We start from the raw sequence: 14308 nt of genomic DNA, 5'->3' as shown, positions 1-14308 counted from the left end.
CCATCTTTGAGATAGACTTTCTTCAGGGCATCATCTTGTAAGAATGGAGAAGAAAAATAAATTTAGAGAGGAATAAAAACATCCTTGAAATATTCAAAGGAGGATGACTTCCCCATTTTACCATCAATAGCGATGAGACTGCCTGTCATAGTACAGGTACAGCTATGGCTTTTGTGGTATGCCATCCTAGTAATTCAGTATCAAAGCCTTAATCTTTTTTCTTTTTTCTTTTTTTTTTTTCCCCTCCCTTTCCCCTTTCATGCCAGCATAGGATTTTCCTTCAATTCTTGCTAAAATCATACTATTGAGAGAATCCCATTGTTACAAGATATATTGTGCACTGACATTTGTACTGACTGTCTGTTAGATGCACTTACTGGAGACTTGTGCTTTAATCCTGCTTCCCTAGCAACATGGGATACAATGACATCTTTGAAAAAATCAAAGATTGAATTTCTGCTTAAGAACTTGTTCCTTGCTTAGAGTGCTGAAAGCAAAATACATTTGGTTACCCACAACTAGTATAGTCATCTCACTCTATTTCTATAGTTTCAGTGTATTTGAACTTGTTTTCTTCCCTTCATTTTTAAAAACATTGCTAGTACAAGGTTGGAGTTAAATTATTTCAGATTACAATATATAAATTTGAGCCGTTAAATGCCCACTTATTTCTTTGTCTTCAGAGTTTAGTTTCCTATAAATTATATATGGAATTATTGGAAATTCCTTTTAAGCTTTCTGTTCATCAGAACAAAATTTCCTATATTCTAGCCAAAGTAACCCAAACCAGATTTGAAAAGTTGCATTAAACAAAACACTGAGCTAAATATGCAGAGATTGCAGTCTGTCATAAGGGTTTCGGGTTGTGTTGTGTTGTTTCATTTCACGTAGTTAAATGTGGTAGGTAATACCCTCCCTCATTTCTCTGACTGGATAAGAGGCAGTGCAGTTTCTGGATGCAGACTTGAAGTGGATCCCAGACTGCATCAAGCACATCGTTTCACAGTGTTGTTGGTTTTTGGGTTGGAGTTGAAAATTTAGACACCCTTCCAGTCGCTAGAATCTGGTATGGAAGTTGAGTTTTACTGGTATTGTTCTCATGACTTGCATGAGGCAGGAACTGTTCCTTGACTAGCAGAGTGCTTTTTGGTCTTCCACTGTTATGCAGGTAAGAACAGTGGCTTGAAGAAAGCTTTCATGATTAAAATTATTACATGCATGCTATCTCCGTATCATTTCAGTGCTTATCCACCTGCCTTTCTGTTTCAGAATTATATAGTATATGTTTGAATATGTAAATAACAAGAAGTAGGAAGAAAACAGTTGTTAAATATTATGCAGGTAGCCTTCATATCCTGAACAGGATGTTCAAAACACTATTTTGATTCAGAAGTACTTTTCACAAATGTAACCAGAGAGAGAATTGCGATGCAATTATAAATGCCTCCTTTTTGAAAACAAAATCAAAAGACCGTTTAAAATTGCTTACTGTTAGTCTACTGCTAATTTTACTTTGTGATTGGTTTAACTCCCATTTACTTCAATGGAAACTTGATTAAATTTGTTGTAACTCCTGTGTTTATGGACTTTTCTGTGTCATTTTGTTCAGAATAGTCTGTGATGGGACTTCAGCCTTAAGGATGTATGCTTATGTACACTTCAATTTGTTAATATTTGTTCTGTGATTGCATCTCAGCAATCTCAGGAATGGATCCATACACAGACTTAATGTGGTAGGTTTCGAAATGCAAATAAGAAAACTGTTTCTGCTGGAATTTGCCTATACTCAGAACTAATTGGTGAATGTTAATGAGGTATTTGCTTCTCACAATGAGTTTAAAACTACATGCATTTACTTTATTTTCCTAATAAAATTATTCATACCAAATACTGTAGTCTTCAGAGCAATACTATCTGAGCAGTTCTGCTTTCAATGTGCCTCCAGAATATCCCTCTGAAGAAGAATTTTACCTGTTTTAAAGGTGAGGGAGTGGAAATGAATTAATTACTTGACCAAAAGCCCCCAGGAAACAACAGAGAAAACTCTCTTTAGAAGATAAATTTACCCCGAGGCTCTGAAATCTCAGGTTAATACTCAAGTAGAACTGAACCAACTTTCTTAATCTTTGAATTACGTGTAGTTAAATATTTTAATCTGCAGGCAATGTTGGAACTTGCACGTTTATACCTTGCACAAGATGATACTGATGCCTGTCAACATCAGTGTTCCTTACTACTGAAGAATGACCAAGATAATGAAGCAGCAACGATGGTATGTGCCATTATGCTAATACCGTATCAGAAATTTTTTCAGGTTTGTGTGTCTGCACAAACCATAAAATACTACTTTTAAGAAAGCCTAAAGCTTCTGACTTCAAAAAACGTGAAAAATACGTTACAACACAACATTTTTCTATTTTTGCTGGATAATGATTCAGTATGAAGTTTCTGGTAGCCTTTGTTCTATCTCAATGCAAAAATGTGTCTTTAAATGTACTGGTGGAGGAAAAAGTGGTAATTGTAAGATTGACTAAAGCATAGCTTAATCCATGTTCTATTAACAATTGACTAATGGACAGGAAGAAGTTATTTTTCAAGCACAGTAATATTAAAGCAAGTATCTAAAAAAAAATCTTCCAGAGTAAAAGAGCTATGTACCTAAGGTGGTTTTACATCCTTATATGATCATAGTTATGCTATGCTCATTTTTATCCTGTATCTGTATATAGAGAATGTTTATTTTCCAAAGAGTAATGAAAAACCCAACTAAGTTACTACTTGTACAAATACTGCAGCACTTTAAAGCTATAGCTTTGGCTCCACACTTTGCAGAACTAGGGTTCTTTATAAACCACAACTTAAAATATTTTCTTTTGTTTTGTCTAAATCGATCAATATTGTAGATGATGGCTGATCTCATGTTCAGGAAGCAAGATTATGAACAAGCTGTCTTTCATTTCCAGCAGCTCCTAGAACGCAAGCCAGGTGAACATTTAGCAGTGGTATTTTTAATTCTTCCTGATACGTAGTTCTAATAAGATAGAGGAATAAATATCTAAAAAAAATCTTTAGATTATTAAAAAGAAATGTGCTATTTATAATGTAATCGATACTAAAACCCAAGACCATTACTGTATATAAAAACATAAAGCTATTGTAGGGGAAGATGAGAAAATTATTTCTCATAGATACAGTAATTTACTTTGCTGCAATGTAATGTACATTGTTTACCTCAGGTGAAAAATAGCTGGGGTGTTATTTACTTGTAACTGTAAAGCACTCTCTCTTGTGTTTAGTATATCAAGTGCATGAACGCAAATCTAGGCATTTTATTTCAAGATTAATAAAGGAAGCTTATCTTGGACGGGAATAAGTTTCTTTTAGGAATTTGCAAATTATGACCAGAGAGAAGACTACTAAAATCTATTAAAACAGTGTTATAATGAATGTAAAGCTTTCTGGTGGACTTTGTGAAAAAAGTTGTGAGAGTACAGCAAATGTTAGTGTTTGCTTTTGAAAGTGAAGTACAATTATAGTTATCTTTATAGAGGTTTTTATAGAAGTATTGCAAGTATCACTTGGTATCTTCATTCGTGTAGCTGTGGTTACTTTGTAATATGCCTTATATACTACACCATATATCTTTTTTGTATGTTAAAAGAAACAAAGCAGGCTCTTTATTTCCTAAGCTATTCATAGAGCAAATAACTAGAATTACAATATCCTAACTATTTTTATATTTAGATAACTATGCAACCCTCTCGCGATTAATTGATCTGTTAAGAAGAGCTGGGAAACTAGAAGAAGTCCCAAGATTTCTTTTAATGGCTGAAAAACATTCTTCCAGAACAAAGCTTGAACCAGGATTTCACTACTGCAAAGGACTGTATCTTTGGTACTTGCAGTTATTAAGATAAGGTTCATTTGATTATGTAGTACGTACTTAAATTAACTTTCTTGTCATCCATTATCATCTTATGTATAGTGTGATAAGTAAGCGATAAGTAATAGAGCACGACTTTCCTGATTACTTAAGGTACTAGGATTTTAGAAAAGGTCTCCTTCTTCTCTTCTGAAATACTTTAAAATTAAGCTATTTTATCTGTCTCTCATGTATCTTTTCTGCTTGTTAAAAGGGGTATTCTTGCTGGTTCAATAATATAATATTACTTATTTTCAAATTTTAGAATTTATCAGATTGCTTTTAGTCTGCAAAAACCAGTTGCTTGCAATAGTATGTGTGCTGTTCAAACTTTGCATTATCAGTGTGTGCGAGTGTGTCATCTATTTTAAATACTTGGATTTCTTCTTGAGATTTGGGTGGGATTTGGGGCAGTGAATTTTACTTGCCCAGCTTGAAATATTTTAATTATCTGTCTAGGTATACAGGTGAACCAAACGATGCACTCCGACATTTTAATAAAGCTCGAAAGGATAGTGACTGGGGACAGAATGCAGTCTACAACATGATTGAAATTTGTTTGAACCCAGATAATGAAACTGTTGGTGGTGAAGTCTTTGAAAATCTGGATGCTGACATAGGGCAAGTGAATGAAATGAATATTGCTTGGGTTCTTCTGTCATCTGCTTCCTCTGCTGCTCCTTAGTAATCTGCCTTAATTTAAATTGCTAGAACTTTGAACTCATCTAATACTTTGAATATTCTCCTTACTGTATTGTGAGAGACCATCTTAGACTAATAAGTCAGCCTCAAGCAGAAAATGTAGAAGACACTATCTGGAATCCTGGTCACTTGCAGTGTTAAAAAAAAGCTTGTTAGGTTGGAACTGGCATTGTTACAGAAGAGAATCAATGTAGAATGCCTATATAACAGTCATATTGTACAAAATGGCATGGCTTTAGCATGGAAGTGGTACTAACTTGTAATTAATTTGGTGTATATTAAAAAAGTAAGCTTTTACAAACACTTTCTCTCTGGTAACAGTAAGTCAACAGAGAAGCAGGAGTCTGTGCAGTTGGCTGTAAGAACAGCAGAAAATCTTCTGAAGGAACTCAAGCCTCAGACTGTTCAGGGTCACATTCAACTGCGAATTATGGAAAATTATTGTCTCATGGCAACCAAACAAAAATCAAGTGTTGAACGAGCACTGAACACTTTCACTGAAATAGTAGTAGCTGAGGTTAGTAACCTGTCATTTCCTCACACTTACTATTATTATTTTTTTACTTTTTTTTATCTAATCTCGCAGTTTGTTTTCAGGAATTGTGGCATGTGTTAGTGCTATTGGTTCTAAGGATTTTTTTTTTTTTCCTATTAAAGAATATTTTGTATAAAATTTGAAAAAAAACCCATGCTGAAATAACATCTTTTAGTTTTCAGGATGTGAGCCCCATACTCATCGGTACCCTGTGCTAATAAAGGCAGAATTTTAAAAATCGCACTTGCTCCTGCACCTCTTACTTGAGGCTCTTGCATAGAATGGTGGCTTTTAAGAGTCCTGTTGTTTGTTATACATAGCTTTTGAATACAGGCAGTTTAGACATAACTTTTAGGAGCTCCTAAATAGTAGGAATTGATGTCCCTGTTACTGACACTTGACAGGCACTTCTAAAAGTAGCAAATACCACTTGTATTGTAAGTTCAAGTGAGTTCAGTTTCTGTCTGAAGTATTTGTGTATCAGAAGGATACGTTTTACTGGTATCAGGATGTTTCTTACTGAGATGAAATACCTGTGGATGCTTTCAACATTTCCTGAGCCTGAGGAAGACTGTTTTGAGACCAAACTTATATTCAACCTCTTAATTATTTAATGTGGTGTTTATCATGATTAGTCTTACGGAAGTAATCATAGCACTAGATGGAAAACATGTTTGTAAGGTTGGATATCCTATCTATTTCCTGAGATTTCGCATTTAGTTTAGTTTTTAGATAACTGGTGGAAGTCTTATTAAAAAAAAAAAAATGTTAAAAGCAAAATAAGAAAGCACTAAGCAGTCATTATGCTTTTTACTGCAGAAGGATCATATTCCAGCACTTTTGGGAATGGCCACAGCCTACATGATCTTGAAACAGACGCCACGAGCCAAAAGTCAGTTAAAACGTATTTCAAAAATGAGCTGGAATCCCATTGATGCAGAGGAGTTTGAAAAGAGTTGGCTTTTGCTTGCAGATACATATATTCAATCTGGAAAATATGATATGGCAGATGAATTATTAAAACGATGCCTTCGTCATAACAGGGTAAGTGACTGCACATTAAAAGTAACCTTAGTAACCTTCTATTTTATTTCATCTAAGTATTTAACTTTTCCTCTGAAACACAACTTTGAAATGTACTTTTTCAGTTCCTGGTATTTCACTTATTAAGGAGAAGTAGACTAAAATAAGCCAGAAAAACAGCAACTTTAGACTGGAGGGCAGTAAACAAACCTTTGAATGCTGCTTAGTAATTTTTCTTCATATTCTGTAATAATTTATGCACATTTTAGCTGTGGTGAGACTAGAAGCTTAAGATGTTTGTGGAATGTCAGAGATGCATTTTGCTGAGTCTCGCAAACCTGATGAAGATGTAGCCGTATAAATTTTGGAGATTGCCTCCATTTATTAAGAGATGTTATCTTCATATCTTAAAATATGTTTTAAGCATTTCTGTTGGTAAACCTGCTACTATACAGGATTGTTTTTTTTTTTTTTGTTTTTTTTTTAATGCTAGTATTAATCTTCTGCTGTGAAGATACGGTCTGGTACATTGTCGTAGGACAAGCTCTAATGTTTTTTTTCCTCAGGTTTTCTGAGCAGGCAAACTGCTCAGTATTCTGCTTGGACTATAGGAACAGGCACAGATCTCAGCTCTTTTGCTTATTTTTCATTTTTTCCATCTATACACTTCACTTTCCTTCATGAGACACATCCATGAACCTTCCATAGATACCATAGACTCCGTAGACTCTTCCATAGATACTATGCTGCAGGTTCAGGATACTATTTGTAGTGCACTGAATTGGTTTAGAAAAGGACGTGCTGCTGTACGTGTATTTTCCTGAATTCATCAGTGTAGAAGGTAAGGTTCATTATTCAGTCACATTCTGCAATATCCTTGACAGGCAGGCTTTTGAACTTGTACTCTTTTTATTTCTAAATATAAAATAAAGGAGCAGCTACAACAGTTCTTGGTATAATGGTATCATGTACCTCTGCAGAGATACCTTTTAAAATAGGATGTACTCAATTTTGTTTTTACAGAAAATGAATTTGAATTTACTTAAGAAAAAATTCTAGCTTCAGGTCAGTTACGCATTTGTCCGGATGGCCAAGCGAAGTTGCAAAACCTGTACCACTGGAGGATGAATGAGTCATCTCCCAAAATAAGACCTATCTTGAAACAGGTGGTCTGTTGAGCAGGTGTATACCACAAATGACACTTTGCGGAAGTTCCCAAGCAGCTCTAAAAACATAGCCTACAAGTAATTTTTCTTCTAAAAAGTTTGAGACCCATGAGGGGTGTAGATAAACAAGCTCTTCCTGATTGGAAGGAGGATGGGAAATTAGAAGTGTGCAACTCTGGTTCCTTAACAAAACAGCACAGTAAAGATATTGACTTTTCTGACTTGCATGCAGAGCAGCTAAGCAGGAATTGTACTATATAGATAGATGTTGAATGTTTTGGATCTTAAAATATCTTATTAATCCACAAGACAATATCTTGCATGGTATTCTCCAACCTGGAAGATTTTATTAGGTTGAGAAAACAGGTTGCTGTGATTAATTAGTTTTTAGGATTGTTTCTAGCAGTCAGAATTGAATTATATGGACATATATACACAATTTAATTAAATATGTTGACTGAAAACTTCATAAAAGCCCAGTATCTTGTAATACAGGTTTGGTTTTGATTTTAAAAGACTTAGGCTTGGTTAGTGAGATCTCAATGAGCAGATTGTTTTTATGAAATTGGGGTTTCTTACTGATTATTCTTCTTGATTTTGAACCCTTGGTTTTGTTTATCACAAATGAGCGGGGAAGTATATTTTTATCCTGATCTTCCAGGCATTCCCGTACTGCTTATCCCAGTATGCTGTGATTTGAAAGCTTTTCATCAGGAGATTCTTGGAAGCCTAATTGGAAATAGTGACATTAAAGATGGAATGTAATTTATATATCAGCATTTCTTTGCTCTGCACATGTAAAAAGGGGCATATTTTCATAAAAGCTGAATTTTTCTCGTGACAATATTTGACCTCTTGGCAGCATGATAATATATACTGTTCACAGTAAGGCCATATGGTAGGTAGGGTTTTGCTTATTTTCTTTTTTTTCCTGCTTTATATACGAAATACAAGATTTCTGTATGAATTACTGTATCTTTCAAACTAACTTTTATTATGGAGTTGAAATTATTTATATGTATGTGTAACATACATATGCTTTAGTGCTTAATAGTTTTTGGAACCTGCATTTCAGATGCTTGTAACTTGCCGCTTTGAGTTATACAGAATGAAATATTTAATGGTTGGTGTTCTCTTCAGGATACTTGTGTCTATCTTTAGCTTGAAAGTGGAAAATTATCATGTAAAACAGTTTCCAAAAATAAGGGTGTGAAAATACTTTTTAAGAAAAAGTGAAACAAACAATACTTATGGAAGGTACAACGCTTTCCAGCTGGACTTGATAGGCAGCTGCCGTAGGGTTATTATTAACTGAGAGAGGTATCTACAGGATTCCTGGAGGCCCTAAACATTTTTGAAGGAGTAGTTGCAGTATCCTCTGTGATGAACTTGACTTGGAGTAACTTAGGAAGTTGCTGTGCAGAGTTGTGCTGCTGATGTTTTAAATCAAGACAATGTTGTCATCAAAGTTAGTACAGGTATCACTCATACTTTCCAGTTGTACAGTTGTGAAGTATTTAAGCAGTTAAGCTGTTGGTATTATTATATATAAGCTTACCTAAATAAAATTTGAATAAATATTTCTATTTTGCAGTCATGCTGCAAGGCTTATGAGTACATGGGATACATAATGGAAAAGGAACAAGCATATAAGGATGCAGCAATAAATTATGAGATGGCCTGGAAATACGGAAATCAAACGAATCCAACAATAGGCATGTATATACAACCTACATGTATGACTTCAGGGACTGCAGTAGGAAGGAAACAGCTACCCATTACTGGAAGGATTGCTTTAAATTTTCCATAGAGATAGAGTATCACTGGTTTTCTTCACGTAAAAACTACAGATGTTTAAAGGTGTACTTAGCAGTCACTTGAAAAGCTCCCATGGCAACAGATAGCAGCTTTATGATATTTCGGAAGTTTCTACTTACTGTTTTAGTACAAGGTTTGGTCTGAAACAGTTTTAGTTCGTTCTTTGTGAACAAGTTTCTCTGTAAGTACAGCAGTAATTGTTAATAATGTACTAATAGTAATGCACTATGTACTCTCTATAGTAGAGAACCTTTTATAATACCCACTGTATATCTGATGGTGGCAGATCATCGATTTAATTATTTCATTTTGATAATCAGACAAATCACCTATTTATATGGATAAGGGATTTTTAAAAAAAATATTTAAATGTCTTTAAATATATCTGGTTTAAAAAGGACAATTACCTGGAAATTTGGGGTATTGTTTGAGTTCCAGTATGGATGATTGAGGTCTATGCTAAACTGTTACATTTTGAGACTATTTTAATGTAGGAAAGCCCTTATGAAATGTATGCATAGGATAACATGCCCTTTCTTTCTCAACAGCTAGAGTCTGGCTCTAGGTCCCAAGGCTGGTGGTTTACAGAAATTCTGTTCCAGGGTTTGGGCTATGCTTGTGGCCTCAAAAATACATACTTTTTGCAGTCTTTAATCTGTGGCTGTTTTTTGGACCCTAGATGGTTTTTAGTGTTAGGATGAGATAGCCTTTGGCATCAACTGGAAAACTAGTGTTTTTTTTTAACAAGATTGTAACTGTTATGCATATGATCTGCCATATATTTTGTTTTGTTAACTGTAACTCCTGTATGCTGCAGTGGTTTGTTTCATGATTTTATCTAATGTGATCTGTAGTGTTTTATTTGCAGAAGTAAATGATCTGTGTTTTTTCTCCTGGTTTTATAATACAATTTGAATGCAGTAATTTTACTAGTTGTTCCTGCTTTTGTAGACTAAGCCATGAATGTCTTGATGAAGATATTGCAGTTGTTGATCAAATAAAACATATTAAAAGAAGTTTTAATAATAAAAAGGTGTGATTTCTTGAGTTTGTAGAGGACATAGATAAAGACTTTTCTTCTGCTGTTTTGAAACTCTCTAGAGCGTTTCATTGAGCAAATTACAAAATTGTTTGGACAGGAGAATGCCTTAGTAAAATTAAACTGTGGAATGATCTTGCATACAAAAAAGTAAGAGTGTGATATGGAAGGTACTATGTGCACATTGAGAGAATTGTCATGCATGAAAACTAAAATGGTTAAAGCAGCACAAACTGCATCTAGCAAGTAAAACTGTATAAACTGGTATCAGGTCCTTTGTACTCACTTGCTAGTGAGAGGAAGTTCATAAAGATTTAAAATTTCAAATTTTGGAAATTGCATGCTTATAACCTTTTTCTTTTCTCAGTCCTGATCTATGTCTAGGCTGATATACTTGAGCTGTAAATTTTATGTTGAAACTATCAGCCTAACATGTTGCTCTACGACTTAGTCATTCCATGTGACTTTTTTTTTTTTTTGTCAGTGATCTGCTGACAGTGGAACAGAATAGCATTTTAATTCCCTGGTTTGTTATTGCTAGCCTGATTTTTTTTTTTTTTTCTTCTTCTTTTGTCCTTTAATAATGAAATTGTCTTTACAGAGAGAGAGTGTATTGTAAGTCATAGTGAGTAGCTCTGTGGGGTACCACAGTAGTTGAAAGAGGACAACCATTATGTATTCTCTGTAGTAACACATGTTCTCCAGAATAATGTCTCCTTTTGATTAAACATAGCTATCAGGGTGTGAAGAGCTTTTACTTACTACTTAAAGTAACTTTCAGTGGAAATTTTGATCTCTAGAGGCTTAGATGAGAGAATACTAAAAAAAAAAAGATACTAATTTTAGAAACATATGATGACTAAAATGAATTTGAATGTAGTATTTTCATTATTCAATACAGAAACTGAAATTGTCACTCTCTTTCCCCTTTTGCTTACAGGATACAAGCTGGCTTTCAGTTACCTGAAAGGAAAGAGATATGTTGATGCAATTGATGTTTGTCATAAGGTAGGATTTTGTATACATACTTAATTACTAAAATGTGTGCCTTAATGTCAGAAAAACACCCTATTTAGTAAGTGTGATTAAATTAAATATCCTCTATGTAATCTGATTTATCCTGAGCTCCCTGTCCACCAGGTAAATAAGAGATAAAGTGGCCGGTTTTCATATGTGAAAGCATATTCAAATGGCAGCACCTGCTTTTGGCCCTGTGGTTGCAACTTGGTAAATCCGTACAGAAGTATAGCTGAAGAAGTTAATCAAATGTTAATATCAGAAGACACTGTTAGAAAGTAATTTCTAGTATTACCTTTGTATGGTCCAAACATAAATAGAGCAGATGCAGAATAAGAGGAAGGGCTACTATTGCAGAAGCAAAGTGAACATTATGAATAAATAATTATTAGTATTCATCATGAAATAAATTATATTTGCTCTTTTGGAAGGAAATAAAGATAACTAGAAATGACGAATTGAGTGGAAGGATAAGGAAGAGGAGGGAATTGAATCGGGGCAAGATGAAGTAGTGGGTAGGGTATAGTAAGAAAGAGCCCGAGGGAGTGAGAACATATGAGCAGTTTATCATTGCAGAGAAAGTATAATTAAAACCTCGGAAATATCTCCAGAGGTCACTTTTCTGAATGCATGCATTTCAAGCTACCCAGAGGCTGTAGCCCTTGACCCCTGTGTGTTTTACACCAAGATGATAGGGCAGTGTGAAAGGGAAGCAAGGTGTCTTTGATAAAGCTGTTCTTGCCCTCCATGCATGGTAGTACCTAGCCACAGCTAAATATTTATGTATTCTTAAAACAAACTTGTGTTGTTATTCCAGTTTTAGAATTTGTAAGCTCAGTGATGTAGGGGGACAACCAAATGGAATATTCTTTCCTTTTAGACACAAAACTCTTGGGTTATTTTGTCTTTTGACAGGTCCTTGAAGCACATCCAAACTATCCAAAGATCAGAAAGGAAATACTTGACAAGGCCCGTGCATCAATAAGAACGTGATTATTTTTTTTTTTTTTTTTTTTAACAACTCATGGACTTGTTTGTTTAATCTGACTTTGGAAACTATGAAAAAAAATACTGCAATAACAGAGGCCATATCAGCACAAATGTATTGTGAATTATTAACTTAGTTATACTAGAGATTTGGATTATTTTCAAGAAAAATCTGCAGCCCTGAAAGAAACTCTGTTCTCATTCAGGAGAGAATACTGCTTACGTGTGTGCTATGTAAAGTGTCATCCAGCATCATAAAGTGTCATCAGCACTTTATAAAAATGTTTTATAGTATGTACCTGAGTACTTTTTGTCCATTTGAAGTAGCACTGAAAACAACAGCCTCTCCTATCCAGTGCAGGGGCATTAAGACGCTGGATTTCAGTTTGTGTAAACCGTTTGTTCATAATTACAGTGTAATCTTTATTACTACAGGTGTATTTCTAAAGTATGGTTTCTTATATTTTTTTCTTATACTATAAGCATGCTGTCTATTACCTACCTGTCAGATTTCCATGAAGAGAAATGTTTGACATTTTTAATTTGGAGTGTTTAGTCTTTCAACATTATATGTGTAGACAGCACAGTCACATCTGCAGAAGTTAACTCTTTTTTTTTTGTTTAATTCATATAAAACACCTTTTCTGGAGAAATTGTTTTGATTACCAGGGGTTATGATCTTGTCTCACATACAGAGTATGCCTGTGGATCCTCAAGGGAGCAATAACTTACCGTAATTGAATGAGAGGAAGAAGAACGGTCAAGGGTTTTGTCAGTGATTCAGAACTGAAAAAAACAAATGCCTAACTGAAAACACTGTTACACTGCTGTATTTGGTTTTCAAACAGCACTTGATGTTGTATGTATTTGACTAGAAAAGTAATGTTTTGGCATGAAAAAAGAATGCTTAATACTAGTTATAAAGTTTCTTAAAATAACCGATTTCAGTTTCCTCCTTAAGTGATTTTAGCTTTTCATATTGACATTGTGCAAAGTGACTTCCCTTTAATTTTTGGGTTTCTTTTTTAAGACAACTGAATGTTAAGGCTACCAAAAGGAGCCTGTTCACAGTCATATCTCATCTTGCTTATCAATAACTAGGTGCTGTATCTTGAGTAACTTTCTAGCCTTGTTTTCTAAATAGATTGACATGCATCATTTATGCAATGATGCTACCTACTGGTGGCTTCCAGGCTCTGTATTCCAGTAAATCTTGAGCTGTTGTTCAGGTAAATTAAAATTAATAGAAGCATTACAGTCCTGAGACATATCTACAAGTTTTGTTATGAGTATTAGAATTGAGAAAAGACCCAAACAAGTCATCTCTCCTTCCCTAGGAAACCTTGAAACTTACACTGTAGCCTTGTGCCTTCTGTTTGAGCATTGGCAATCAGCGTGTACCTACCTGTACCAGGCACAGTACAGGCTCCCTGTTCATTGCCTGTAAGTTGTGCAGTGTGATAGAGCTTTGGGGAAGATGATTTAGGAGACTGGGGAAAAACTGATGGCATGGGAGTGGAATGAGGAACATGGAAGGATCTGGAAAATGCTGAGAATGGGGGGAACTAAAAGGGAGCAGGGCTGGGGGGTGTCAGTAGACATGAATTTTTAATTAAACTATGCTGTTTTGGTGAGTGGTCCCCAACCCTGTGTTCTCCCCCAGCCCCCCGTTAAAGAATAAGTATATAGGCCTTATCCAGGAACTTTCTGCTGAAACAGCATTTCTTTGTACACAGCCCTATTCGTACAGGACCAATGTCCTTTTGCTTTGTCAGTAGCACTGGAATAACATTTACCTGAAGTTTAGAATAAAAATAGGTGAGTTGATATCAGTGCATGCCAGTTGTTTTCAAAAAAGGCGAGACTAATCTGCATCCACATGTACTTCATTTTGTGCTTATTATGAGCATGAGGTGGACATTACCCTTTCATAAGATGGATTACAGATTAGGTCATGACAATTACAAGATACAGAAATGAGTTGATAGAAGTTGAACTGAGGCTTTGAGCTTTTCGTGGCTAACTTTTGGTGAAGAGCTATATTCATATACCATGCAGGTAAAGCATTTCTGAATTCCCATTAGCTGTCTTGAGCATAT

The 14308-nt window shown here is 34.9% G+C and overlaps 1 protein-coding gene across 1 annotated transcript in view; it reads left to right on the top strand.

The window, feature by feature from the left end:
* The window catches only part of TTC21B (tetratricopeptide repeat domain 21B), a 41980-nt gene extending 28829 nt beyond the window's left edge, over window positions 1–13151 (top strand). Inside the window, exons 21-29 of the mRNA XM_086750290.1 lie at window positions 2162–2272; window positions 2904–2985; window positions 3745–3895; window positions 4382–4547; window positions 4950–5141; window positions 5979–6203; window positions 8943–9063; window positions 11146–11213; window positions 12138–13151. Of these exons, the coding sequence (XP_086606416.1) occupies window positions 2162–2272; window positions 2904–2985; window positions 3745–3895; window positions 4382–4547; window positions 4950–5141; window positions 5979–6203; window positions 8943–9063; window positions 11146–11213; window positions 12138–12215 (1194 nt within the window). The 3' untranslated portion in view covers window positions 12216–13151. The remainder of the gene's footprint in view (window positions 1–2161; window positions 2273–2903; window positions 2986–3744; window positions 3896–4381; window positions 4548–4949; window positions 5142–5978; window positions 6204–8942; window positions 9064–11145; window positions 11214–12137) is intronic.
* The last annotated feature ends 1157 nt before the right edge of the window (window positions 13152–14308 follow it).

The sequence above is a fragment of the Chlamydotis macqueenii genome, chromosome 6 (genome assembly GCF_036417535.1).
Source record: "Chlamydotis macqueenii isolate bChlMac1 chromosome 6, bChlMac1.mat, whole genome shotgun sequence".
In the NCBI taxonomy this organism is placed as follows: Eukaryota; Metazoa; Chordata; class Aves; order Otidiformes; family Otididae; genus Chlamydotis; species Chlamydotis macqueenii.
The sequence above is the reverse complement of the archived record's forward strand: the minus strand, read 5'-3'. Positions and strand labels throughout refer to the sequence as shown.